The sequence below is a fragment of the Antechinus flavipes genome, chromosome 4, assembly GCF_016432865.1.
Source record: "Antechinus flavipes isolate AdamAnt ecotype Samford, QLD, Australia chromosome 4, AdamAnt_v2, whole genome shotgun sequence".
Classification (NCBI taxonomy): Eukaryota; Metazoa; Chordata; class Mammalia; order Dasyuromorphia; family Dasyuridae; genus Antechinus; species Antechinus flavipes.
In genome coordinates this window covers 8,731,421-8,758,621 of record NC_067401.1, presented here as the reverse complement: position 1 = coordinate 8,758,621, position 27,201 = coordinate 8,731,421, and the positions used below count along the sequence as shown (strand labels likewise).

General features: G+C 41.5%; 1 protein-coding gene across 1 annotated transcript in view; it reads left to right on the top strand.

The window, feature by feature from the left end:
- GIGYF2 (GRB10 interacting GYF protein 2) overlaps positions 1–27,186 on the top strand; it is a 137,961-nt gene extending 110,775 nt beyond the window's left edge. The window contains 10 exon segments of the mRNA XM_051999328.1: positions 346–507; positions 4,539–4,697; positions 7,485–7,721; positions 10,637–10,759; positions 20,141–20,353; positions 20,472–20,674; positions 22,378–22,532; positions 22,963–23,129; positions 24,829–24,976; positions 26,703–27,186. Of these exon segments, the coding sequence (XP_051855288.1) occupies positions 346–507; positions 4,539–4,697; positions 7,485–7,721; positions 10,637–10,759; positions 20,141–20,353; positions 20,472–20,674; positions 22,378–22,532; positions 22,963–23,129; positions 24,829–24,976; positions 26,703–26,770 (1,635 nt within the window). The 3' untranslated portion in view covers positions 26,771–27,186.
- Positions 27,187–27,201: the final 15 nt, after the last annotated feature.

Here is a 27,201-nt window from a genome sequence, read left to right as displayed (position 1 = left end):
ATACATGTCCGGGATACCTCTTAGTTGTCCTCTCTGCTCAGTAGTTCCTTTGTGCTCTCTAGAAGAGTACCCTAGAGAAGCTAGTTTGCCTCTACGTTGCAATGGAAATGATTATTTTTGGAAGGGTCAGTGGATGTAGGAATTATGGGGAGGTAAAATGGGGTTAAAAAATTAGCCGATTATTGTTGGAGAGCTTCAGGCTGTTTCAGCTTTTCATTTATGGCTCCAAAAAGAGCTCATGAAAATTCTGACCGAGCTTGTCAACTTGAAGTTGTCTAGTGAATTATAGAACCTACACTTTCTTGTCTCAGTTCTTTATAGTTTCTTCATGTGATTTGTATACAGCTAGAGCAAGAGCGGAGAGAGGTGGAAATGAGGGCCAAGCGAGAAGAGGAGGAGAGGAAGAGGCAAGAGGAGCTCCGGAGGCAGCAGGAAGAGCTCCTTAGGAGGCAGCAGGAGGAGGAGAGGAAGCGGCGGGAAGAGGAGGAGCTGGCCCGCAGGAAGCAGGTGAGGAGGGTGCCCAGAGAGCACCTACAGAAGACTCTGATGAACCACCACTCACTCTCATGATATTCTGTGGTGCCAGGCCATGGTTGAATATGTTTATTGCCCTTGCACCTGAAAGCTGAAACTTCCTAAATTAATCTGATGAGAAAGAGACAAGTTTCCATTTTATTTGCAGACCTAGAGTTTTTTTGACCCAACTTGTAAAGTAAAAAAGTTTATTCTGAATTATTATAATTTTGTGTATGTTTCCAAAAATGGGGATTTATGGCAGAAATGTTATTTGAATCAGCTTGGACTATACCACTGTCTGATCTGTGTCAGCAGTTCAGTGTGCCTGGCATATCATAGGTAGTAAGCATTTATTAAGTGGCTGATTATTCCATTCTTACATCTTTTTTTAGGGGAGATGAGGGGAATAAAGGGAATGACTGGAAAGAACACAGTTTTAAGAAATCAAAAGGGCAGAATTAAGTACATATTTGACTATTCCTCTTACAAGTGAGAAAGCATCATTAGAAACTCAATAGCTGTCTAAATTAAGAATTTCTAGATTGTAAATATGCTATATAGATAAATTTATATCCTTTAAAGTTGTATGTCTTTTTAGAGATAATTTTTGCTTTGTCTTGGATGTAAAATTTAAATTAAAGTTTTTAAGTTAGACATACAACAATATTTCATATAACTAATTTTTACTGTTGATTTGGTTTAGCAGTAATATTAATAACATTAGAATTGTTAAGGAGTTTTGTAAATATATCAGGAATCTAGATTTTTTTTTTAGTGCAAACTATTACAAAATACATATATCTGACATTGGCCATTCTACAAATAATTATTAAATATATATGTCCAGAGGACTCTGCTAGGTGATGGAAAGATGACAAAATATGGATAAGAGGTGGTCCTTTCTATCATAGAACTCATGATCAGGAAGGGGATTATACACAAACCTGGATAAGTATCCTTCCTGCATGGGATAACAATAATCAGTGCAATAGAACAAGTTGCTGTGGCATCAGAGAAAACTTTCTGGAAGAGTGTGGCTTTTAGGTTGGGCAGTTTTAACCAAGGAATGCATGAAATTTTAGGGTGAAGAATGGGCAGAGGAGGCTATTCCAGACAAAATAAAGACAAGCAGGTGGGAGATCATAGCTCATTTTAGAATGGCATTGAGTAATTAGTTTGGCTTGTTTGTATAGTACAAATCAGGACGCACTGTCAAGATCATGGCCAGCTGAGAGAGAGCAGTGAATGGGGTGAGCATGTGAACATTGAGCATGATCATAAGAGCAACTTGGCTTCCTTTTAGCCTTTTAATGTATTCAGTAGCTGCTTTTCACTTGTGGCTACTTTCTCTCCTGAAGGAAAGTGATCCTATCTCACAAATTCAGCTCCTGATAGAATTATAGTATTGGAACAGATTTTTAAAGCCATAGCTAACCATCATAACTCCCTGCCCAGTGTCACTCCAATGGACAAATCAGCCACCTTCTCCCAAACCTTTCAGAGTTGCCGGCCAATCACATTTGTGACTGTAGGTGACTTAGAAAATTCTTTTTAAACTACATCCTTGAAGCTTCTGGTCTTCAGTTTAAGTTGAGTTTCTAGAGCCCCACGGGATAACTCACTTTTTACATGTGAGTCCTTAAGATATTGGGTAACAGCCAATTCTTTGCAGGCTTCACTACCCCATGTGCAGAACTTTTGCTCATATAACACAATTTCTAGTCCTTTGATGGTCCTGAACACTGTTCTGGATATATTTCATTTGTCATATGGTCCTCAGAAAGGAATACCTTTATTTGTGTTTCAAGCATAGTGTTGTCCTGTCTTGTGTTCCTTTTCTGGAACCTACCATAGCTTTATTTTTTTGGCATCTACTCCCACACGTTGGCTCTTGTTGAACTTGCAGGCCATGAAAACCCCACAGTCATGTTTTCTAGTTCAAATTATTCTTCTTTTCTAATACTGTGCCCCAATGAGCCAGCCCGCATTGGACTTCCCCTTTTCTGTAGTACTTTTTTCTGTTCTTGGAGACATAGGATCACTCATAATACTCCCCCACATTTTTTATAACAACAAGTTATAAGTTGTCTTTTTTCCAGAGAGTCAGCGGTATGGAGAATCTTCCTGCCTTCATTACCTAACTCTGTGTTCTGCATGTTTTAAGAGTTCAATAAATTCTTGCTAGATGTTTGTTGTCTTCCCTCCTTCTTCCTATAATTCCATTCTGGGATTCATTCCTTGTCCCTCCTCCACCATATTGCCACGTTGACCTGAGTTCCTCTTGCACGTTAGCACCTCCATAGTTCCAGTCACTGACTCATCTGTCCGGCTGCCTCAGAGTGCCCGTCTCACAGTGAAATGCCCAGAGCTGCCTGCCTCTTGTCACCAGCGTGCCCTTCTCCATGCCTTATAAAGACTCGGCAATCGAGAGTCGTTTATTCAGTGACTCCCAGTGATGTGCTGGGCACTTCCCGAAGGAACAAAACAAACCCCATTTCACTTTCTGTCAGGAGAAATTGTGTGTGTGTGTGTGTGTGTGTGTGTGTGTGTGTGTGTGTGTGTGTAAGAGAGAGAGAGAGAGAGAGAGAATGCACGTATATATTAATGAATTCCAAGTCAATTTCAAACAGTTAAAATACTAAGCTGTTAAGGAGGCAGGACATGAGCACTTGGAGGTGTGTGAGCTGCATTTTGAAGGAATTTAGCAATTCTCTGAGCTTGTGGTGAGGAGGAAATATCTTCCAGGCATGGATGGAAGAGGAGAGGAAAGGGGGAAACAAGTGGGGGGCACTGAGGTGGGGGATGAAGGAACACACACAAAACCCCTTTAGTGGGAGAGGGGTGTAATATCTGATGGTGCAAGGCAGACAGGCTGGGACCAGATTTCCAAGGACTTCCCATCTGACCCTGGAAATATTGGGCAACCCCTAAAGAGCGATAAGGCCAGACTTGCCCTTAAAGAAGGTGTTGTGGCAATGAGAGCAGACCTTGCTGACAATACAGGCTGGGTTAGGGGGAGCTCAGATGGCAGCTGTGTGTCTAGGAAGTGGGGACATAATGTGGAGTCTGATGAGAACTTGTGAGGAATCGAGAACAGTACTGAGCTTATAAACCTGGGAGATGAGGTAGGTAGGGGTGTCTTAGAGAGGGATATGTTTGGAAGAGGAGGAATATTTGGGGGAGAAAGATCTGAATGTCTGCTTTGAACATGTTGCATTTGAGATATCTGGGATATTTTGATTGAAATGTCCAGTGGGCAGTTGATGTCGGTCCTGGGACTTAGGAAAGACACTATGGCTGTGTCTGGTCATTGGCAAAAAGGTGGTGGTTAAACCCTTGGTCACTGATAAGGTCATTGGGAGAAAAGGCGGCCCAGGCATAGCCTTGGGGAATACCTAGAGTGAGGGCGTGGGACCCAGATGCGAAACCAGCAGTCAGCGGAGTAGGAACCCTTGGAGGAGGAGGCGCGAAGGAGAGCGTTGGTAGCATCAGATGCATCGCAGAAATCGAGGAATTGAGTCCTGACAAAGACCATCTTATTTGTGGAGGGAAAGACTTGGTAGCTTGGGGCCAGCACGTGTGATTTGAGTGATGAGGTCTGATGCTCCATTGATGCCAGGAATGATGGGGCGGGGAAGGGGTGCCCTGGTCACATGAGTGGCAGAGGCCATCTGCATTCTAAGCCAGGCTGCGCCCTTCGCTTCCTGCCACATTTACATTGCAAATTTGTGCCAATATCCCAGACTGCTTAGGTCTAAAATGGGGGCTTCAAAAACACAAGTGGAGATAACCAGGGCTTTCAGGGCAGATGTAGCTTCTCCAGTTTCTCCCTGGGTAAATTTTGTGATTCTTCTTCAGTAGTGTGATGTGTTTGTTTATTGAGGAAAGAATTCTCCTATGAGATTTATAGTTATTCATTAAAGGACTTGATAGACTTCTTCAACATGTTCTCATAACACCAATACAAAGTCTGCTTCATCTTGGACTTTTAGACTTCCCATCAACGTCCTTTTGTCCTTCAGGAAGAAGCCCTCAGACGTCAGAGGGAACAAGAGTTGGCTCTAAGACGGCAGCGAGAGGAAGAGGAACGGCAGCAACAAGAGGAAGCGCTTAGAAGGCTCGAGGAAAGGAGGAGAGAAGAGGAAGAAAGGAGACAGCGGGAAGAGTTGTTACGCAAACAGGTGTGTTTGGAGGGCTCAGGAAATGGAAGGTTGTTCAAAGGAAGGAATCAGTAGGGTGGTTTCTTATGAAAGCTGTCAATTAAGGAAACCGAATTACATTCCTCAGGTAGTAGATTGGCAACTGGAGGGAGTTGTCCAAGATCACATTGTTCTTAGAATTGGCATTAGAACTAGGAATTGAACCAGGCTCCTCTGATCACATCAGCACAGTGCTTGACACGTTTGTTTGTCCAACTCTGTAATCCTAGATGATATTTTCTTGGCAAAGACACTGGCGGGTTTTGTCATTTCCCTGGGCAATGGCTTTAGGCAGTCAAAGATTTCTTGATCTGCCCAGGGTTCCACAGCTAGGAAGAATCTTGAGGCTGAATTTGAATTCGGGTTCTTTTGACTCAAGGCCGTGTGCATTATCCATTAAGCCACTCAGCTGTCTCATAGTTATTGACAGACCGATTCCATGCCTGCTGTCTCTACTAACCATGGTCCACAGTACCTACCTACCTTTTGACCAGAAAACTATATCCCACATTTATTCCCTCTCTTATTCCTTAAGTATTATTTCTGGGATATATTGTGATAGGGATTTTTCAATGCAAGTAACTTTTTAAAAAATATTTTATTTTACTTTAAATTTACGGAATAAAATAAACATTTCCTTAACATAGTATAATCAAAGATAATTTCAAGTAAAACTATAAATTTAATATATATATAACTTGCTGTTTCTTTTAAGTATATAATAGAGTTACCAAGTAAACTTTTTTCTTTCCCCCAACTTTACTCTTGAGACTGCTACTACAAGACAAAATTGTCTATGGCTGTGTAAAGTTATTATGTACATAATTCAATTTGTCATTTCTGTCTCTGGTGGATGCAGATAGCATTTTCCTTCATATGTCCTTTGTAGTTTATTTGGGCATTTATAATAGTCAAAATGACTTAGTTGCTGAAAGTTGTTCTTAAAAATATCACTGTTACTTTATACAATATCCTCTTGGTTCTGCTTATTTCATCATTTGTTATTTTCTGTTAAGTTTATCCATGTTTTTTAAAGATCATTGTGCTTATTTCATATAGCATAGTAGAATTCCATTACAATAATACCACAGCCTCTTCAGTCATTTCCCAATTGATGGGAAATCCCTACAATTTCCACTGCAAATTTAGTTCTTTTCCTTTTTCCCTAATCATTATTGGAAACCTAGCTGGTGGTATAACTAGGTCAAAGGGAGTTTAGTAGCTCTTTGGGCATAATTTCACATTGCTCCCAAAATAGTTGGATCAGGCTCATTGCCCCACCAACAATGAAGATGCCCCAATTTTTCCATATTTCTCCTCTTCTTCCCTTCCTCTCCTGAAATATTTGTCATTTTCCCCTTCAAATTATTTTAGCCAATCTGATAGATGTAAAATGATATCTCAAGATTGTTTTAGGTTTCATTTCTCTAACCCTTGATGATTTAATGCAATTTTTAAATAAGACTATAAATTGTTTTGCTGTCTTCATTGGAAAGCGTCTTGTTCATTTCCTTTGACCATTTATTAAATGGGGAATGACCTATATTCTTGAAGATTTGACAAAGTTCTTTATTTTAGATATGAGACCTTTAACTGATGAACTATCTATAAAATTTCCTCCCAGTTTTGTTTTCCTTCTAATCTTGGCTATATTTATTTTATTTATGTAAAACTTTTTAATTTAGTATAATCAAAATTAGCCATCTTTCTTTCTTATTCATAAATTGCTTACTTGTCCATAAGTCTGATAATATGTTCCATCTTCTCCTAATTTTCTGAAATATCTCTATGTCTAAGTCATATATTCATTTTGATCTTATCTTTGTTTAAAATAAGTTCCACCATACTGCTTTCCAGTTTTTTCAATGAGTTTTACCAAATAGTGAATTCTCATTCCTAAAATTAAATCTTTATTTATATTTGTCAAATAGAAGGTTACTATGATGATTTATTTACTGCTATAAATTATATGTCTATACTGTTCCATTTGTCACTTTTTTATACTATGCTAGTAGCAGATAGTTTTGATAACTACTTCCTATAATATAGTTTAAGATCTGTTCCTGCTAAATAACCTTTACATTTTTTTCATTACTTCCTTTGATATTCTTGACTTTTGTTCTTCCAAACTAATTTCATGATGCTTTCTAATTCAAAATTGTTTTTAAAATTTGGTAATTTAGTTGGGGTGACAATGAATCTATAAATTAGCTTAAGTAAAATTAACTTTTAAAATCATAAAATCATTCCTTTAGTGCAATCACCAGCATTTACCTAGGTCCTGACAAATTTGAATTGTAAACCAACGTATGCTTTCAACTCAGCAAAGAAAGAGGCTCTAGTCTAATCCTTCCACTGACTTGACTTGATGTTATTTGCATTATTTATATTATTTGGAAACATACTGCTTGGTGTGGCTTGGCTTTTAAAAGTTGTTCCAGGTCTATGATTCTGTATGAAGTCATTTTTCTATAAGTGTATGGATTGCATAGTACAGAGCAAAAGTTGAAGTGCTTGAAAGTGAGTCTAAGATTGCAGCTGGTTCAACAAGTCAATTACCTATCAGGTGAAAAGAAAAACTCAAGCCATAATTGAATATAGTCTTTTAAAATAAAATTTCTTTCAGGAGTAAATACCTTCCAAGTTAAGCCTCTTCCAAGCCTCATTTAATCTTGCAATAAGTTGTTTTTGACAACATGAACCCCTTGAAAGTGACTGGGGATTTTTTTTTTCTGGTGCTTTTATGCCTTTATCTTTCTTTCTGGGAAGGAAGAGGAGGCTGCCAAATGGGCCAGGGAAGAAGAGGAAGCTCAGCGTAGGCTTGAGGAGAACCGATTACGGATGGAAGAGGAGGCAGCCAGGCTGCGACATGAAGAAGAGGAGCGGAAACGCAAGGAGATGGAGCTCCAGCGGCAAAAGGAGCTGATGAGGCAGAGGCAGCAGCAGCAGGAGGCCCTGCGGCGCCTGCAGCAGCAGCAACAGCAGCAGCAGCTTGCCCAGATGAAGGTGAGTTGTGTTTCCCCAAAGATGGGGTCAGAGCCACATTGTTGTGACCAGAGAGCGTCCATTGTAGGGGAGCAGAGAGGAGGAAACATTTCCACCGAAGAATACAGTAGAATAGTGATGTTAGGTCCTTGGAGCTCTGAGATAGGTGTGGGATAGTGATCTCAGTAGAGAAATAATTTAAGTCATGGGGTTTGGATTTTAGGGAACTATGTGTAAACTAAACAGGTTGAAGGGAGCTTTCTTTTAATGTAGTAGCTGAAGAGTGGAGAAGTAGGTAAGAGCCAAATCATGGAGAGCCTTGGGTGCCAAGTAGGGACCATGTACATTCTGCTGACAGTGGAAATCCATTCAAGTTTTTCGAGTAGGGTAATGAGGTAGGCAGAGGACCTTCCAGCTTCTGATCTGTGGAATGTTTGGAAATGGGAGAACAGTTCCACTTATACTAAGATTGTGATGCTAACATGATGGAGGGTTGAGGCAGGGAGCAGAAAAACAGTACAGCTGAATAAGGAAAGATGAAGGGAGAGGGCACGGATTTAAGATTTTCTCCACCTTGGATCATCAAGGAGAATTATTGTCCCAGTGACTTAGAAGGAAAGATGCTCAAGCTGATAAAAAGATTTTTCTGCAATTTATGTCTAACAAATAAGGAGATTTGGGATTGATGTTCCAGAAAGAAATTCAAGGTTACATGTTGAGTCCTGCTTTCTAGAGCCCCCAAGTTGGGGTGACAAAATATACTGTGCTTTCTAGAGCCCCCATGCCAGGGGGATTAAAATATACCTTCTTAGTGGAGAAGTGATGAGGCAGGACTCCTGAGGATGGTGGGAAAATGGAGTCCGTTTATTTCATGGGCTTTCCCCTTTATATAATGTAACAAAAACAACACAGTGCAAGTGAAACCACATAAACAACTTGCTATTGTACGTAGTTTGCTACTTGGTATCACTCTTTCACTTGATATCACTTTGCTTCGATCTCAGTACAGGTTGTCACCGCCCCCTGACTTCTCAGGAAGGCCGAGAGCCCTTTGGGAGATGGGGAGCCGAACCAGACATTGTTATCAGGTTCCCTCTGGCCTGAAGGGTCTGTAAGACCTTTCAGAGTTTCCCCACTGACTGTGACCCTGTACAGTTACAGATTTTGATTTTTGGATTCACCTCTATGGAGGTGGGAATTGAGATGATTAGGTTGAACTCTTCAGAGGTGGGAGGGAGAGTTGAAGCCCCATTGGAGGAAAAGTTCCTTTTTTCCAGGGAACTCAAGTACCTTTTTTTTTCCCCATAAAGTTATGTGGCATTTTATAGACAGAGAAAATAAGAAAAGAAGGGATTGGATGATGTGAGGAATACGTGGAAGAACATGACAGGGACAATCTGAAGGCTTTGTAGAAAGGGATGTCTTTAGAAAGAATGTGAGACCTGTTGTACATTTACAGACTTGGGTGGGGAGGGATGTTTGAAAAGTAAAGAGAATTAGGGCAAATTGCTGTGAAGCCCTGGAGTTGCTTTCCACGGAACTTTTTTTCTGATGAAGAGAGGTGCCTTGTACATGTTTTTGGGACTGTTTGTGATGATGAAGTGCTGTTTTACTTTTTTGGCAATGGCCACATTTACTCACACATTTTTTCCCTTCTGCTCACCCTCACCACATAGTACAGCTTTTGAAAAGAAAATTAACAAAAGTACATGACTGACTGCCCCATAGTAGTAGCATTAAGTACAGTAGGAAAAGTTCTTTTCTGGGAGAACACAGGCCCACCTTCCAATCCCAGATTCTGATTTCCCATAAGAAAGTCATTTAATTTGTTTGACTTTTCATTTTTTCCTCTTTCAAAGGGGTATAATGAAATTTTAGCTGCTAAATTGGGCTATTTTGGAACTATTTTGCAAACACCATCTCAGTGTGTGGACTGCTATTCCTCCCATTGTTTGAGCCTCAGTTTACCTTGTCTATAAAATATTAATATGCTCACAGCTACCTTTCAGGGTGTTTGCAGAAGATTAATTTTTTTTATAAATTTTAAAGTGTTAAAATTATGTGTCTTATCATCTTATTACCTTTTTTCTGCATTGAAGAGTCAGAGTTGGTGCCATTTGGGGCCCTTTACTTTTTACTGTGCTCTGTCTTTTTAAGCGTTTTTCAGTGATCTAGATAACAGGCATACTGCTTGTGAAAACTGGAGATGACATAAAATCAGGATAGAAATAATATGGAACAGCATCAGGAACAAAAAGCCCTAAAATCCTATACTTACGGAGACTTGCATTGATAGCATTTCATATCTAAAAAGGTTAACAGACTCTGATTGCACATTGAACCTGAGATGAAAAAATGATAGCCAAAAAATTCTCCATTTTGAGCGTTAGTAAGAAATGAGATGTCCGGTATTACGTACTTTTAGAAGTACATATGATATGTATATGTATATGATAAATTGGACTGTTTCATAGGAAGACAGTTATGATGGAAAAAGAAACTAGTTATGTGAAGAAAATTAAGAGGTGGTGACCATGAGGATATGAGAATATTGTATTCAAATAGTAGATACTGTCTTGGTAAAGAGGCTTCAAAGGTCAATGAATAGACGATGAATAGAAATTTGGTTACATTGAAATCTTAACTAAGAATTAAGAATAATTTCTGATAATTAGAATGCTTCAAAAAATGAATTGTATTTCTTTGATAAATAGAATTTCAACTCTTTGGGATTAGAAGGAAAGACTAAGGCACAACTTGTCAAAATGACTTATAAGATATTCTATCATGACAAGAGAGATTGGACTACTCATTCTAATGATCTTTTAAATCAGTGTCATGTATAAAGTAGATATGACAGGAAGCTTGTGTCGAATGGTCTGAGCCTTGGTGTCTTGTTATTCTGTCTTAAAAGTTCTTGTTTCATTTTTGCTCAGCTTCCGTCTTCTTCCACATGGGGCCAGCAGTCTAATTCTGGGGCCTGTCAGTCTCAGACAACACTATCGTTAGCAGAAATTCAAAAGCTAGAAGAAGAAAGAGAGCGGCAGGTTCGAGAAGAGGTAAGTTCTTCAAATGGACAGTGCCATCAGTCTGCCAGGTTTTGTGCTATAAACTGGCGGAGCCCTGAAAGGTAGGATTACCATAATTTGTCCCACAACAACTAGGAGCTCAAAAGTGTTACATGATTTCAAAATCAAGTGTTACTTGATTGAATGTAGATTAGTATAATTTAGATTTACATTGAGGTACAGTGTGGCATATACATGCTATATAACCTCCCAAATGGTTTTATTAATGTATAATCTTTGTACCAGAATTTTTATTCTGGTTATATTTCACAAGTGCATTTGGGAATTGGCTCTTTAGACCTTGAGACACATTTCCCTATAAAACCAGTGTTATTAGAATCTCTGATCCACAAAAATCCATTTTGCCTCAAGGGTGGCAGCACTACAGTCTCTTAATTGTGGCTAGTTATATAATATCTAATTAGAACTTACCATAACTTACATTATTTCCATGAGAAAATGTATACAGAATGGTCCTACCTGGGATCCTGGGAAGAACTTGTACACAAGAAAGCTAAAAGTGCTCTTTGTCAGTACGTGGTGGGCTGACTGATTATGTAGCATGAGGTGTCTTGGAGATGTAAATCGAGGTGGAATAATCATTTCAAACCAAATCTGGGGCTCCTGGAGGTAGTCTAGAACATGTTCAAGCCCATGGAATAGGGACCATATTTATAAGGGGCAGGAAGTGGAACCTCTTTCCCTGTCACCCAAACAGACTGTTGGCCCATCTTCAACATGGTTTAGAGAGCAACCTGGATCACTGAGAAGTCACACAACTTTATTCTGGGTCTTTTGGCTCCCAGGCAAGGCTTCTGCCTGTGAAAAAGCATTTCCTTGTGTGCCGGCCCTCCCCCTAACAGTTCTGGCACTTGCAGCATCCTTTGTGTCTCGGCTCCACTGTGCTTAGCTTGAGACCACAAGGAGCATCATTTAATACATTGCCTTTTGAAATGTGCATCTCCTTTCTCATTAAAATATGACTGTGCTTTCTTTATTAAAAAATGACTGAGCTTCTTTTGGGATCCTGCTCCTTTAGGGTGCTTTGTAGCCTTCTGGACCCAAGTTGGAGGAGACCTCTGAGGCCTTCCAGGCCAGTTTCCTCATTTCGCAGAGGAGGAAATGGAAGCCCAAGGGAAGGGTGGGGAGTGAGTGTTTGAGGTGGAGTGGGGACTTGCCTCTTTGCTTTTCTTTTGGGAACCCATAACTTGTCTCATCGAGATTACAATATTTTTGGATTTCTGTAGGTGGGAATTTCATGTAGTGGTATAATTTTCTAACCTATCTCAGACCAAAAGAAACTTGAAGGGACCAAGAATTGTAAGTAGACAGAGAGATAGTGTCCTCTCACTCTGCTTTTATGGAAGATAGAGACATGTGCCTGTTTTTGCTTTTTCAGGTTACATTTACCCCCCACTGACAAAAAAGATTCTGCTTTTCAGAACTGGATCCTAGCTTCAGAGATTGATAGCTGGAAGGGACTTTGGAGGTCCTCTGGTCTAAACTCGGGATTTCCTAGATGGAGGAAACTGAGAGTCTTGTAAAGGTTAAAGGATTTGTTTAGTTTACACAAGTGAACATTTCAACCATCTCTCCTAAATTCTTTAGATTATAGCCCTGGGACAATAAAGGTTATATTAGAGGTATAAATATTGGAGATGAAGTGACACTATAGTTTATCAAGAAGTATTCATATCACCGGCTCAAAAAATTTCTATTTTGCTATACATTTTGTGATTAAAAACAAAAATAGTCACATGTGCAGGTAGGGGAAAGTGTTGTTTTAAGAGCTTTATTTTTTTTTTTTTACACCTTAAACATATATTAAAAATAATAATAAAGGTATGTTGCTAGAAAATTAATACCAAATATTTACCTTCCCATATCATCTTTAAAAATCTTTGCAATAGCAAGACATTGCTGTGTCCGATGCCCTTTGTGTAGTACCAATCACCTCTATTTCCCTCTGGGTTTGGACCCAGTTCTCTTACTCCAGAGTCACCACATTCTCTCTTTATACCAGAGGAAACAAAGTCTTTCCAAAGTACTTACTACGTGCAAGACATTGGACCAAGTGCCTTCCTTTACAATTTGTTTGATTGTTTCTCTAGTGTCTCACTTTTCATGACCCCATTTGGATTTTTTGTTTTTGTTTTGTTGTTGTTGTTTTGCTTAGTTTTGGCTTGAGGGATTTCTTGGACAGAGAATCTGAAGTGGTTTTCCATTTTCTTCTCCAGCTCATTTTACAGATAAAGAAACTGAGGCAAGCAAGATTAAACAGCATGAAGGTTCCATACAATTACTAAGGGTCTTAGTCTTGATTAGAACTCAGGAAGTTGAGTCGGTGCCTATCCACTGCACCACCTAGCTCCCCTCTAGTTCAGCTGCCTTTTTTCTCTAAATGAAATACTGGAGTGTAGAGTGTGTTTAGGGAAGACTAGCATATCTGGTATAAGGGCTGCTTTTCTACCTGCAGTTTCCTCCTGACTCTCTCTTACCCGACTCTCTTGTAACATGCTGTGACACGTGCAGTGGCCACACCTTGCTAAAAATAGTTTGGCAGATTGGCTAAGTGAGTTTGAAGGTAACTGGGGGGGAGGGGACAAAAACCGAATTAGGGGCATGGCTATCCCAAGTGGTAGATAAAAGATGTCTCCCAGCAGAAGGGGCTCCAATGGCCAGAAAGATGGTTGAAATGGGTGTTATGAAGCACTTAGAGTTTGAGGGACAGGATGTTATCCACTGCCTCCTGAGTTACCACAGTCTTCTTGATTTTGATTCCCCATTGGACTTTGATGATTAGGGGAGAGAGGAAAGCCAATAACTCTGCACAGCCCTGGTCATAATCCTTCCTGCATGATGGCGGCCCATGTCATAGGGTCATCTCACTGGACTGAAGCAGCGTGATTTGGAAGCCTCCTGAGTGTCCAAGCAGCTTTTTCAGTGGGAGAAGGGACTGCAAAAATTGCCTGATTACCATGGTCGGCAGAAATCCCACCTTGTGATGGGAACACCAAAAATGTACAAAGACTTCTGCAAAAGGTGACTCGGCTCTCCATTGGTCCATGGAATGTGTGCCCCCTACATTTAGGAACAACATGTAAGGCAGTAGCCTTGTTGGGAGAGAACTCATCCAGATAGCGGCCCTGAGGGAAGCAAGACCACTTTCCAAAGTCAGGCCTGGGTGTGCATTTTTCTGGAGTGGCCCCAGTGAAAGGGGTAGTCCCTCTGGAGGCTGGCGCAGGCTTTGCAGTTAAAATTTAAATGGTCAACAAGCTTGTATGCCTCCCCGAAGGAGGGAGCGACAGCCTCAACAGTGCCATTGCCACTTGTGGGAAAGAGCCATGGTGTCACCCTTAGTACCTGGGCTTCCATTAAGATGAAACCCTGACGAAATTAAAGAAGGATTTTAGAGGACTCGTCAATGTGCCAGAAGAGGACTAGCTTATAATTCTGGGCGACTTTAATGCCACAGTAGGCACCGACTACCAGACATGGCAGCGCGTTCTTGGAAGGAATGGAGCTGACAGCAGCAATGAAAACATCTCATGACCTCATCAGCCCAACTGCCCTCTGTTTACCTAAAAGCAACACAACTTCATGGGTATCCCCTCGCAGCAAACATTGGCATTTAATGGGACATGTCCCAATAAGGAGAAGAGACAGACAGGAGAAGAGATATGAGAATGCCGGGCTGATCGTGGACTTAACCACTTCGAGCTAAGCATTCATGTTCAGCAAAAGCAGCAGCCCCAAAGGGGCTCACTAACAGAAGACTTTCTGTCCATGGCTTAGGATGCTCCTCTGAGTAAGAACAGCGTGCTGCTCACTGGGAGGGAAAGCTGAACCAGCACACAGTTGGCCACAGCGGAACAGAAAAGGAGTGGGCAGCTTTCAGAGATCTGGCTACAGTACTGCATTTGCTCATCTGGGTCAGAACATTGGCAAGCATCAAGAGTGATTTAATAAACGGTGAGGAAATTCAGAAACTGTTAAATAAAAAATGAGAACTACATAGGGTAAATCCAGATAATTCATCTCAAACCTTAGATAGATAAGGATTTGTGGCTCAATAAGAAGGCAAATGAAAATCAGTTGTATGTTGATAGTAACAATACAAAGCATTTTTGTGGTGCCCTGCAGGCTTTTTATGTCAGAATTTGGTTGCATGGAGAAGTTCATCCATGATGATATGCTTGCCTGAATTATGGATAATAGACAATGTTCTTGCTCTTTCCTAGTCACTAGAAGGAGAAGCAAGGCATGCTTTTTTAGCGTGTTTCAACATTGTTGTCAGACACCTTCAGCAAGGACAAAAACACCATCAAGGTCAGCTACCACAATGATAGTAAATTATTTAATCTGAAAAGGCCACAAGCCATGATTAAAGTAGAGAGAGCTAAGGCTGTAATGCAACAGATTTTGCATTGATTCTCTGCTATTTGTGCTCATTTTGCTCACAATTAACATCAAGAAAACCCAGGACCTCCTCCAGCCACCACCACCCCATCTACACATGGTGCCATCTATGCTAGCAAATGGAGAAATTTAGAATGTTGTGAATAAGTTCCTTTACCTTGGCAGAATACTTTGCAGAAATGTCCATGAGATGATGCCAGAGCTAGCTCAGTGTTTGGGAAGTTACAAAGGAAAGTTTGGGAGAGGAGAGTTATTAAACTGCCTACCAATCTGAGGTGCTACAGCCATTGTGCTGACTGCCCTGTGAAATTTGGACAGTCTGCCAGCGCTAAGCCAGGAAACTGAACCTCTTCTATCTGCATTGTCTTAGGAAGATTCTGATGATCACCTGGTGGGAGAGGGCACTGGATGCTGAGGTCCTCTCAAGTAGAGCTGCCAGGCATTCAAACCCTACTGCAGAGAGCACAACTCCTTTGTTCACATACCTAAAAGACTTTTAACAAGTAACTCACACGAGGTAGGAGCTTACATGGTGATCAGAAGAAGCAAGACAAGAATATTCTCAAGGTCTCTGAAAAACTTGGAGATCGATTGTGTCACATGAGAGACATTGGCAAAGGACTGCTCAGCGTGGCAGATCCACATAAAGGGGTTGAACAAAGCAGATTGCAAAGTGTGCAATTAGAGACATCATTCTAAATGGACTGTGCCCAACCTGTGATAAAGCCTACTGAGTTGGTATTATTGGTCCATTGGATACAACGTTCTCTGATTCCAACCTACTGATGAGGTTTTATCCTCTGAGAACAAAGGATGACAACCAACCATTGAGAGTAGCTTCAAGGAAAAATTGTGGCTAAAATGCTCAGAAATTCAAAGGAGACAAAATCTGTGACAGGGAGCAGTAGTTAAGCCTGTGGCCCTAAATACATAAATGTGCAGAGATTTTGGGCTAAATAAGAGGGTCTAGGAAGCCCAAAATACAGGGAAGCAAATTTGATCTCATGGCTGACATTTGGCATGAAATCCGTGACTGGAATATAGTAAACCTCTAGATGAGTAGACCTTATTCAGAAGAAACGTGATATGTAAATGGGGATGGGGTGGCGTTCCAGATTAAGAATGTATTCTCTTGGTAAATTCAGGAACAAGAGTGGGGAAACGTGGTGGGAGAGGATGTCAGTGAAGATTAGTGGAAGAAGAAATGGAGATGATTCTGTCAGCCTATATATACTATGGACCACTTTAGCAGAAAATGGAAATAGAGCTGGGTTTGGGAAATCTCAAGCTTTGCAAAGAGACATGGTACAGTAGTGAAGAGAGACTTAAGTCAGCCAATGCGTTTCAGAGAGACACAAAAATAACTTTTTGACTTGGTTTATAATTTTATACTTCAAAGGTGGAAGAACCAACAAAAGAGGAGGAACCAGTTACGTAGGTAGAAACAATAGAAACTTTTTGTGGGATAGAGGGGAAGGAGTCACTCCCTCCGTGATTTTTGTTAAATATTGTGTTAAATGTAGTGTTCCTCACTCTGGTTGTGGCACTCCCAGTTATTGTCCCAACTAAGCTGCTCTGCTTGATTGTAAATCTTTATGCTTTGGAATATCTTCATCCCACTTCTCCCTTCTTTTAATGTCAGCTGCCACATCCTGTGTGATTCTGAGTGGAGTTCCTTGGTATTTGAACATTTTCTTTGGGGGGCTACTTGCCATATTTTTTTTTTTTTTTTTTTTGACGTTTAAAGTTCTGGTTTTTATCACAAGGTTCCTGGATATTTCTTCTTCTTCTTTTTTTTTTTTAAATCAAGATTTTCTAGTAGTCCTTGATTCTTAGATTATTTCTCCTTGGTTTGTTTTCTAGATATGTTGTTTTTGATGATAGATACTCTACATTTTCTTCTGTTTTTATTTTTTGATAGTATTTATTGCTTTCTTTGATGTGTTGCTTTCTGTTTACCTCATTCTCATTTTCAGGGAATACCGTTCTCCTTGTAAGATGCTTATTCTCCTTGTGATTCTTTCTCCTTGGCTGCTGTTTTCTTTAATGTTACATTTTGTATTTCTTGTTTCATTTCTTCCAGGTACTCTTGTAGTCCTTGTGGACAGGATGTTCTTTTCTGTGACCATCTCTTTGGACTTGTGGAGTTAATCTTTTCTTCTGAGTTTACCTCTTGGACTTCTCTCAGTCCAAGGTATTTCTTCATTGTTGCTCATATCTCCACCAGCAGTTTCTGAATTGGGGTTTTATGTTTGGGTCTGATTCTGTTCCTTTCACCTTCTTGGATTATATGGTATAGATGCAGAGCCCAAGACTAGACCCCACTTTCTGTAGGAATTCCTAGATTATAACCGAGTTTCCTGATAGCCCAACTTGGAGTTTATTTTGATGCCTTCCTTGTGTCCTTGCAAAGTCTTGAACCTAAAGTTGGCTTAGTACCTTGTGGTGTCCTTGACAGCATGTTCTTGGTTATACTGGTGGACCTCTGGCAAGGTTCCTGGTACTGCCCGACCCTTTCTGTGTCTTGGGCAAAGGCCCAGCAGTCCTTGGTTGGACTTGCTCTCCTGTTGTGGTTCAGATCAGGCAACTACTTGGCTCTTAGTTGGGAATGGACTATCTAGATAAGAGGTAGGTGGTAGGCCAGAGTGTTTCTGCGCACTGTTCGGGCCTTGTTTCCTTAGGAACCTCGAGGTGGGCCTTGTTCTGGGCAGTTGGTTGCTGGCACTGTTTTGTCCCTCAGTCCCGTTGTGACACTTGTCTGCTTGAGCTCTTTGCTGTTCATCTGCCCTAACTTGTTTCAATGCTGATCTTTCATGGGATTCTGGCATTATTTCTGTGCAATCCTAGACTGGCTAGAGAACTTATAACCACTATTTGGTTTTTGTTTTCTTTGTCATTATCCTTTTTGAGGCATTAGAACTTTATTGGGATGTTTGGAAGAATCTGGACTGACTTAGGTTGGAAATGGATAGGTCAGAGCTTCTGTGCTCTGCTGATTATCAGTGGAATTGAGCGTGTGAGTGGCTGCTGCCTTTCCAGACTGGGTGAAATGGGCAAACCCAAGATACAAAGGGACAGGTCGTGCCAAAGTAACTTGTGTCTATTTTTGACAAGTTAATCTCCTTTGCTCCACTTTGATATAGTCCATTCACCCTCACCACTCAGCTATCAACTGATCTTTTAAAAATACAGATCTGACCACACCAATCCTGCAGCTCCATGTTCCCCTTCCCCAGCCTCCCAGTTCAGTAAACTTCAGTGACTCTTTTTACCTCTAGGATCAAATAAAATCCTCTAGTTGACTTTCAAAGCCTTTTCTAACTTGGCCCCATCTTACTACCTTCTTACATTTTATTCCCTTTCATGTATTCTGCCAGCCAGTAATGCTGGAATCCTTGCTATTTCTTGCTCATGACTCATTTTCCAACTCTGAGCTTTTTCATTAGCTGTCTTCCATACTTGAAACATTTTCCTTCCTTATCTCTACCTCCTGGCTTCTTCCAAGTTCAGCTAAAATCCCATCTTTCCTAATCCTCTTTAATTTTAGCACCTTTCTTCTGAGATCACTTCTTAATTCTGTCCATATCTCTTTTGCATGTTGTGACCTCCCTGAGAGTAGGAACTGTTTGTTTTTTGCCTTCTTTTGTATCTCCAGTGTCAAAACCAAGTGAATGGTTGGATTCAGAGTAATCATTTAATGATGAAGGTAGAGGCTAGAATATAGGTGACACTGCATGAAGATGGTTGTCTTCCACTTTATTCAGCTATTCCCCAGTTCTTGGGAAGCTTACCTTCTTTGCTACAACAAAAATATGTGCTGTAAAAAATGTCTTCTTATCCCTTTGTCTCTGAAATCTCTGTCTTAAGAGTGTTAATTAGTAACTTTTCCGTGAATTGGACCCATTCACAGGCCCTCCAGCCTGGGATCAATACCTATCCTACCAAAGCCCCTTCAGCAATTTTCATTTTCCTTTTTTCTCAACTTTGCCAATCTGATGGGGTGAGGTAGAATCTCGGATTTTTTTTAAATTTGTAATAATTTTTAGAGATTGGAGGATTTAGGTTATTGTTATGGTTATTGATAGTAGAAGATGAATTCAGAAAGGATAAACGTTTTACCCTTTGACTCAGAATCAGTTTTATATAGGGTAAAGAAGACATGGTCAGTCATGAAGAGAGTGAGGGAGAAAGGGGATTTAGACTTCAAGTTCAGAGTGAATCAGCTATAGTGTCCCAGAAGGCTGATGCGATTTAAGGCTACCATGAAGAAGGTTCCTAGCCTCTTGTTGGGGACATGCTAGTAGAGATGTTTTTGTGTGACGTAGACCAGTTTTTGATTCTGGTTTAGAATCAATTTAGGCTTAATGGTAACGAGTGTTATTAGAGCACCAACTGTCAGTTTTCAAAAATCTAACAGTAGCTCAAGCAGCAGAAGAAGCGCACCCCCAAAGCAAGTGAAACGGATGGGCCTCTTCAGAGAGGTTTTTCGTCTTTCCAGTTTTTCCCAGAAATGTTCTGAAATGGTTTCTTGGTATCTGCCTGGAACGCTGATTGATGCACTGCAAAGTCCAGGCACTGGGATGTCTCCTTTGTTATCCTACAAGAGTGTTGCTTCCTGCCCCCATACCTTTTTCCAGTTTTTTACGTTTGTGACAAATGCACAGAAATTGTGACAAAAATTAAAACTATTGAAAAATGTAATCAGCAAAGTATTGACTTCAGCTGTTCAGTGAACATTTTAAGAAAATAAACTTTGATATTAATCCCATCTTCCTCTGTGATCACTTTTGTCCAGAAAACTTTTTTTTTCTAGTAAATAAAGTTGTATTCCACTATATGACTCATAAAAGAATGACTTGAGGTAAAGATTTGTGTCTTTGAAGAGGAGGGGATTTGTTCACAATCTTTTAGAGACCAGATTTCCAAAGGAATCCTGTTTCTGTTTTATAACAGCAAAGGCGTCAGCAGCGGGAATTGATGAAAGCCCTGCAGCAGCAGCAACAGCAGCAGCAACAGCAGAAATTGTCAGGTTGGGGCAACATCAGCAAACCTGCGGGCACTGCAAAGTCACTGTTAGAAATCCAGCAGGAGGAGGCCCGGCAAATGCAGAAGCAGCAGCAGCAGCAGCAGCAGCACCAGCAACCCAACAGAGTCCGAAACACCCCGGTGAGAACCTTTTTCTCGGCACTCGCCTCGCGGGGCCCTTTTTTCATTGTCTCTGCCTTCTGGGCCCCTCTCTGTCTTTGACGTATCGCCAGCCTTATCTGTTCTTGTTTCTTCCCAGCACTCTAACCTGCACACCAGCATCGGGAATTCTGTCTGGGGCTCTCTAAACACTAGTCCCCCTAGCCAGTGGGCATCAGACCTCGTTAGTAGCATCTGGAGCAATGCCGACACCAAAAACTCCAACATGGGATTCTGGGACGATGCTGTGAAAGAAATGGGCCCGAGGAATTCCAGTAAGAGCAAAAGCAACGCCAGCCTCAGGTAGGTGGTGGCCTGGAACGCTTGGTTTCCTTCTCATGTAATTGCCCTCGTTGCCAGGATTGCTTTGCAGATCTCAGAAGAAAGCATTCTCCACCTGGCTATGTTGTCCAGAGCCGCTGTCTCTTGGTGGTCCCAACTGTGAATTCGTATTTCTTTATGGCAAATTAGTTTGTCTAAGCTTTTCTTTCAAAAAACCAAACAAACCAAGGACCTTCAAGATAACATTTCAGGGAAGGTTCTAAAGTGGCTTGCTATTGGTTATATAATTCTTCATCACAGTGTACTTCATCAGAGCATGGGTTTCCTTTTTATTTTTCAAATGAATTAGAAATCCAGTTCCCACATGCCTTGTCAAGGTGGGATTTGAACTCATCGATCATCTTTTGAAGAAACAATCATGGGCTCCCTGGATTATTCTGGGTTTTAAACTATTACACTAAAGATCTTTGTTGGGGGCAGCTAAGTGGTGCAGTGGATGGAGCACCAGCCCTGAAGGCAGGGGGATCTGAGTTCAAATGTGACCTTAGACACTTAACACTTCCTAGCTGTGTGACCCTGGGCAAGTCACTTAACCCCACTTGCCTCAGGGGAAAAAGAAAAAAAAAATCTTTGTTATTCTTCCAAATATAAATCTTTCAGAATTTTGGAAAACATTCTCCATACCTTGTTACACCCGACCCAACTGATCTTGGGTCAGAGTCAGTTCTTGTCCACTGTGAAACAATAGCAAGATCTCCCCCATTGGGAGTCTTTGAATGTTCCAAGTGTCTGTTCCACTGATTACTTTTATTAAAAATTTGTTGTTCAGCCATTCAGGTGTGTCCAACTCTGCCCGATCCCGTGGACTCATCCATGGGGTTTTCTTGGCAAAAATACTGGAGTTGACTCTTTTCCTCCTTCAGGGCATCCCCATTTCACAGATGAGAGAAATTGAGTCAAATAGGGCTGTAATGACTTGTCCAGAGTCATACAATCAGTCAATGTCTGAGGCAGATTTGAATTCAGATCTTCCTGACTCTAGGCTCAGGCCACCTAGCTCTGGGCCCATTAGTAAGAAATTCACTGAAATTTTTGCTGCTGTGTGTATCTGTGTCTATCTCTTATCTATTTATCTGTTGATTTAAAGATGTCCTTCCTCCCTCCCTTTTTCTTGTTTCAACTTTGAAACTAACAGGTTCCCTAAATGTCAGGGGATGGATTTATCCAAGATGAACAAGTCTGTGCTCACTTTTGTGTGACGCTGTTCTTTGTAAAGCTTTACCATCAGTCGGTGTCGTGTTCCTTCTTCCCTCTTCTTTCCTTAGCGGATCTATGAATTATACAACCTCTCTCCAGCTTGGATGTTAATTGAATGAATACATTTATGTTGTTCACTCGACTTGTACCAGTTAAAATGGTGCCTGGGTGAAGCACTAATTTGAATTCTGTTGTCTTTAGAATAGGAGTCTTTCTCCTTGAGAAATCTGAATCAGCTAGCTAGACCTTAAAGGGGCATAAAGAATTACCTCAGAATTGAAGCCTTCAGGACCGCTGTTTGTGAGGAGGGGCCCCCCTGGGTACCTGGCCTAATGAGGTTGTCATTCAGCTCATCCCAGTGGTCCTCCATCTAAGCCAGCCAGCTTTTGTTGTCTTAGCTTTGTGGTGGGCCTGGGAGTGTCTCTTTCTGGGAATATAACGTCAAACTTCTCTTTGCTTTGCTCTAGTAAGTCCATAGGTGTTTCTAGCAGGCAGAATAAGAAGGTGGAGGAAGAAGAGAAGCTTCTAAAGCTCTTCCAGGGAGTTAATAAGGCTCAGGATGGATTTACCCAGTGGTGTGAGCAGATGCTTCACGCGTTAAACACGGCCAACAACTTAGACGGTAAGGAGCGACTGCAGAGGCATTGGGACGGAGGGAAGGAGTGTTGTTGTAGGGCCCAGGACACCATAGGTAGGCTAGGGATACCTTTGGAAAACAAAGCTGGAGAACAGTCATTGCTTAATAGTCTAAGCATTAACTACACAGATGCTAGAAAATTCACAGGGAGAGGTGAAACTCAACTTAATCTACTTTAGGCAGTTCTGATCCAGTTTTTCCCCAGGTGAAGGCTCTGGGTTTCATCTTAAGGTGTAGCTAGGTTTTCTGTAATTTGATATTTTGCTCATTCAGACACTTGTAAACATTTCAGTAATGACACAATTTTTTTTTTAATCACCAGGCACATTTTTATTTAAGCCCAATTCTCTTCTATCTCCCTCTCAACACACGGTCACCTGTCTCATTATTGTAATTTTTTCTTTTTGTGTTGCAGTTCCCACATTTGTTTCTTTCCTGAAGGAAGTGGAATCTCCTTATGAGGTCCATGATTACATCAGGGCCTACTTAGGAGATACCTCGGAGGCCAAGGAGTTTGCCAAGCAGTTTCTTGAGCGCCGTGCCAAACAGAAAGCAAACCAGCAGCGGCCACAGCAGCAGCCGGTACGTGACCTAATGACTACTTTGTGTATGACCTGCCTAAGAGGAAAGGGTCCTTTTTAGACACATGCTGGTTCTTGTGGTGATTGCTCTTTAAGGGAAAGACCTAGAAAAAGGGCAGCTCAAACAGTGTTCAGGAGGCTGAGAATGGTCTCATGGTCACAGCTTCAAGGGCTTGGGAGGTAGTCAAATTCCGTAAGAATGGATGGACTTCTGGAGGAGCTTGAGAGCCCGCTGCAAGAGTTTGCCCTCACTCTTCAGAGAATGAGTCCTTCTGGTCATCCAGGTTCATTGCCTCCGAGTCTTCCTCGTTGGCTTTTTACTGTCCTTTGTCCCCCATGTTTTCTGGATTCTTCCTCTCCATCTCTTTGTCAGCCCCAGCATCAGTTAGAGCTTTCATCACCTCACCCTGACTGAGAGAAAAGCTTCTGGATTTTTCTCTGCTTTCAGAGTCTCTTTTCTCTGATCCCTTCTCCACATAACTGTCAATTAATATTCCTTCAGTGGTCTCTACTATAACATTCTTCAGGGTGGTGGTGAAAGTCTTCTCCGATCTGGCTCCTGCCGGTCTCCCCAGAAGGCCTTGCCCAATCCCACTGCTTATTCCCTCGTCCGCATTGTGTTAGTATTGTGTCCCCCTTGAAATTACTCTGCTTTGTATTTATCCATGTATGTAGTGTGTAATCTAGTAGGATAGGAGCTCCTGGAGTGCAGGAATTGGGTTTGGGTTTGTTGAATTGCATTAATAAGGAGCGATTTGACATTTTCTGCAGAGCAGTAGTAACGTGAGCAAATCTTTGTTAGATGGGGGAGCAATTTACCAAAGATATTTGCTCCCCCTCCAAAGCGGGAAGAATGAGACAGAATGTCGTACATGGGGCTCGGAGCAGTTCATGCTTTTCTTGGTCTTTGGGAAGGAATCAGTTGGTCAGTTCTCCTTTTCTCCCTTGTGTTAGATTCATATTTGGTTGCAGAGGTTATTTTGAATATTGGCTCTGTAGGGGCACGAGGTGGCTCAGTGGATAGAGAACCAGAGTTCAAGTGAGAAAGGCGGCAATTCAAAACCTGCCTCAGACAGGAACTTTGTAATGCTGGACAAGTCACTTTGCCTCAGTTTTCTTAGGTATAAAATAAGGATAAAAATAGCCTCTCTGAGGATTGTGAAGATCAGATGTGCCTGGCACAGTAGGTGCTAATAAAACATAAGCTATTATTGTCAATATTATTGCTAACACTTTATTAGGCTAATAATATATTATTGTAATGTATCATAATTATAAATTTCCCAAAAACACAAACATAAAATATATAAATAATAATAATAATAATTCTCATTCAGCACTGAATTGCATCTCATGGGATTTGCAAAGGAATATATAGACTTGTCTCTAGCTTCTAGAAACTCAAGGAGAAGAGAAGGCATTAACTCCCAAGTTAAACATGACCAAGATTTAAAATGACCCAGCAGTTGGAGAGTTGGCTCAGGGCAATAAGGAAGCCAAACTTTGCCAGAAAACACTTCCCTGGGCACCCGTGTCCCCAAGTCTGGGCCCTGAGCTTCATCCCAGATGAGGAGGAGGTGGTTGGGGCCGTGCGTCCCGCCCCGCCTTCTCTCTGCTTTCTGCGGAGGCCGCGTGTAGCTCCCTGTGGAGCGTGGGCTTGGGCCGTGCTGTGATCCTGGGCTCACGTTGTTCTTTTGCAGGACTCTGTGTGGGCCGTGAACCACAGCACACTGCACTCGGTGTTTCAGACCAACCAGAGCAACAACCAGCAAACAAACTTTGAGGCTGTGCAGAGTGGCAAGAAGAAGAAGAAGCAGAAGATGGTCCGAGCGGACCCCAGTTTATTAGGTGAGTGTTCTGCTGGAGACAGATCAAAGAGCGTGGGGGGGGGATCCCCTATTTTTCAAGAAGAGGAAAATGTACAATGCCCAATGGACACTACTGCCTACAACAGCCCATGAGATGATCTTTACAGACCATTGCTCTTGGGAATATGTAAAATAAACTGCCTATTTCTATAGAGTGTTTCACATTTTCAGAGTCAGTGTCATGTTTCCTACCATGGTCCACCCCCCAAAATATGAGGTTGTCATTGATGCTAAATTAGGGTATCAGCAGAATACTAGAATAATTCCAGAGGATAAAGATCTATAAGCACTGAGAATTCTCATCCAGGCATGTGTTGACTTGGCAAACTTAAGTTTTGTGTTTTCAAAGTGTATGTATCGGGCTGGGGCTCTTGGAAAGCAGGTGGTTTCCCTGAGGAGAACCTAAACGGCTGAGTGCCCGCTCAGACCAGTGTGAGCTCTACCAGGGGTCAGGCACGAGGGGTCCTTGGGAGCCCTCGAGGAGCGCCCCATGGTTCTCTGGAGCTGCTGCCATCAGGATTTGCTCGTAGAGCACGGGGCCTTCTTTGGTGCTGGCACGCCATCCGGGAGGGTCTCACAAGGGTCAGAGGAGAGAAGGGGAAATTGCGGAGCGACAAGGCCGCCATAAGGCTCCTGAAGATAATGATGTTACTTTTCTTGTAGAGGGTGGCTAGGAGCCATAATGCCAGGAGCCGGGGGGACTCCTCTTCTGAGTTCAGCTGCGCTCAGACGCTTACTTCCCGGGAGTCATTTCCCCTGTTCACCCGTTTCCTCATAAGTTACTACTTCCTAGCTGACCTCAGAGTCAGGAATGCCTCTGTTCCAGCCCTGCTCCTGACTGGGGCCAGTAGTCCTTCAGCCCTTACTTGGCTCCATGCCATCTCTGAATCCTAGAAGGTTCATCACGACTACTCTGTAATCTGTTGAGCACAAGGGTCTTGGATGAGGTGCTTGGATAAGGCCCTTTGCTGACTTCCCCTCAGAGACCAGGAGGCTGTAGGACCTTTATTTCCTTTTCCTCCATTTCTCAATGAGACACATTTGGAACTTAAAAAAAATAAATAAATTGCCTCCTTGACCGAGTTTTGTGATGTGTAGCAAGAAATATTAATAGACTATAAAATAGAAAACTTTCATCCTAAAAAGGATGTGGGCCTTCTGCAATAAATTGCTTTATGAAAAGCACTGCCTGAGTGCATAGTGGATTTTTTTAAAAAATAAAATTAGTTACCAGGAGGAATCCTTGCAGTTTTAAAAATGAAAACTTGGTCTAATTTCCAACATAATATATCCTTCCAGTTTCTACAAATTCTGTTATCAGATGTTTGCTGTTTACCAACGTGTTTGCTTCTGTGGGTGTTTTTCCTGGAAGGCAGTATGCTATAATGGAAGAAAGCCCTGACCCTGGATTAATTCCTGGTTCTTTGGGGGCACATTTACATATCTGTAATTTTCCTTATGATGTGGATCTATTGTGTTTGTCTTTCAAAAGATAGTTGATTTCACTGATGCAGATACTCCTGCCAACACTCTACTTGCTCCTCTTCCAGCCTGCTTAAAAACTCATTTAGGGCAGCCCCTTTTCAGGGATTCTCTAGGGAATAGCAGAACTTTATCTTTCCTTAAAGTAGACTTTTATCATATAAAATGGAAAGATCCATTTTGTTTTGTCTTGGTCACTAATCCCCGATTATTTCTCCCTGCAGGTTTTTCAGTAAATGCATCATCAGAGCGACTTAATATGGGGGAAATAGAGACTTTGGATGACTACTGAGCTTCTGCACACCGTCTGGCCATTTCCCATGTCTGTTAACCATGGATTCTCCACCTTTGGACATCACTCTTTATCATTTACTCTTGATCACCTTGCAACCATCACAGAACCTATCATCTCAGGCTTTATCTTCTAGCCCTTTCTGTCCAGGACTCTGAGCAGTCCTTGTTGGCGAGCCTCTCGGACAATAGACAAGTGGACTGAACTCTGTCTATTGGGTGGGTGGTAGTTGGGATTCCTCCCCAACAAGGATAACTGTAGACAGCAGGCATTCACTGGGCTGTGAGACCACCTGCTGTTTCCTGGAAAGCCCGTTGGGATTTGCCAACAGCAGCTTCCTTTTCCCTATCCTCCCCTTCCTTTTTTTCTTTTTTTCCCTTTATTTTTTTTCCTTTGTTCTTTTTTTTTCTTTTTTTTTTTTTTCTTTTCTT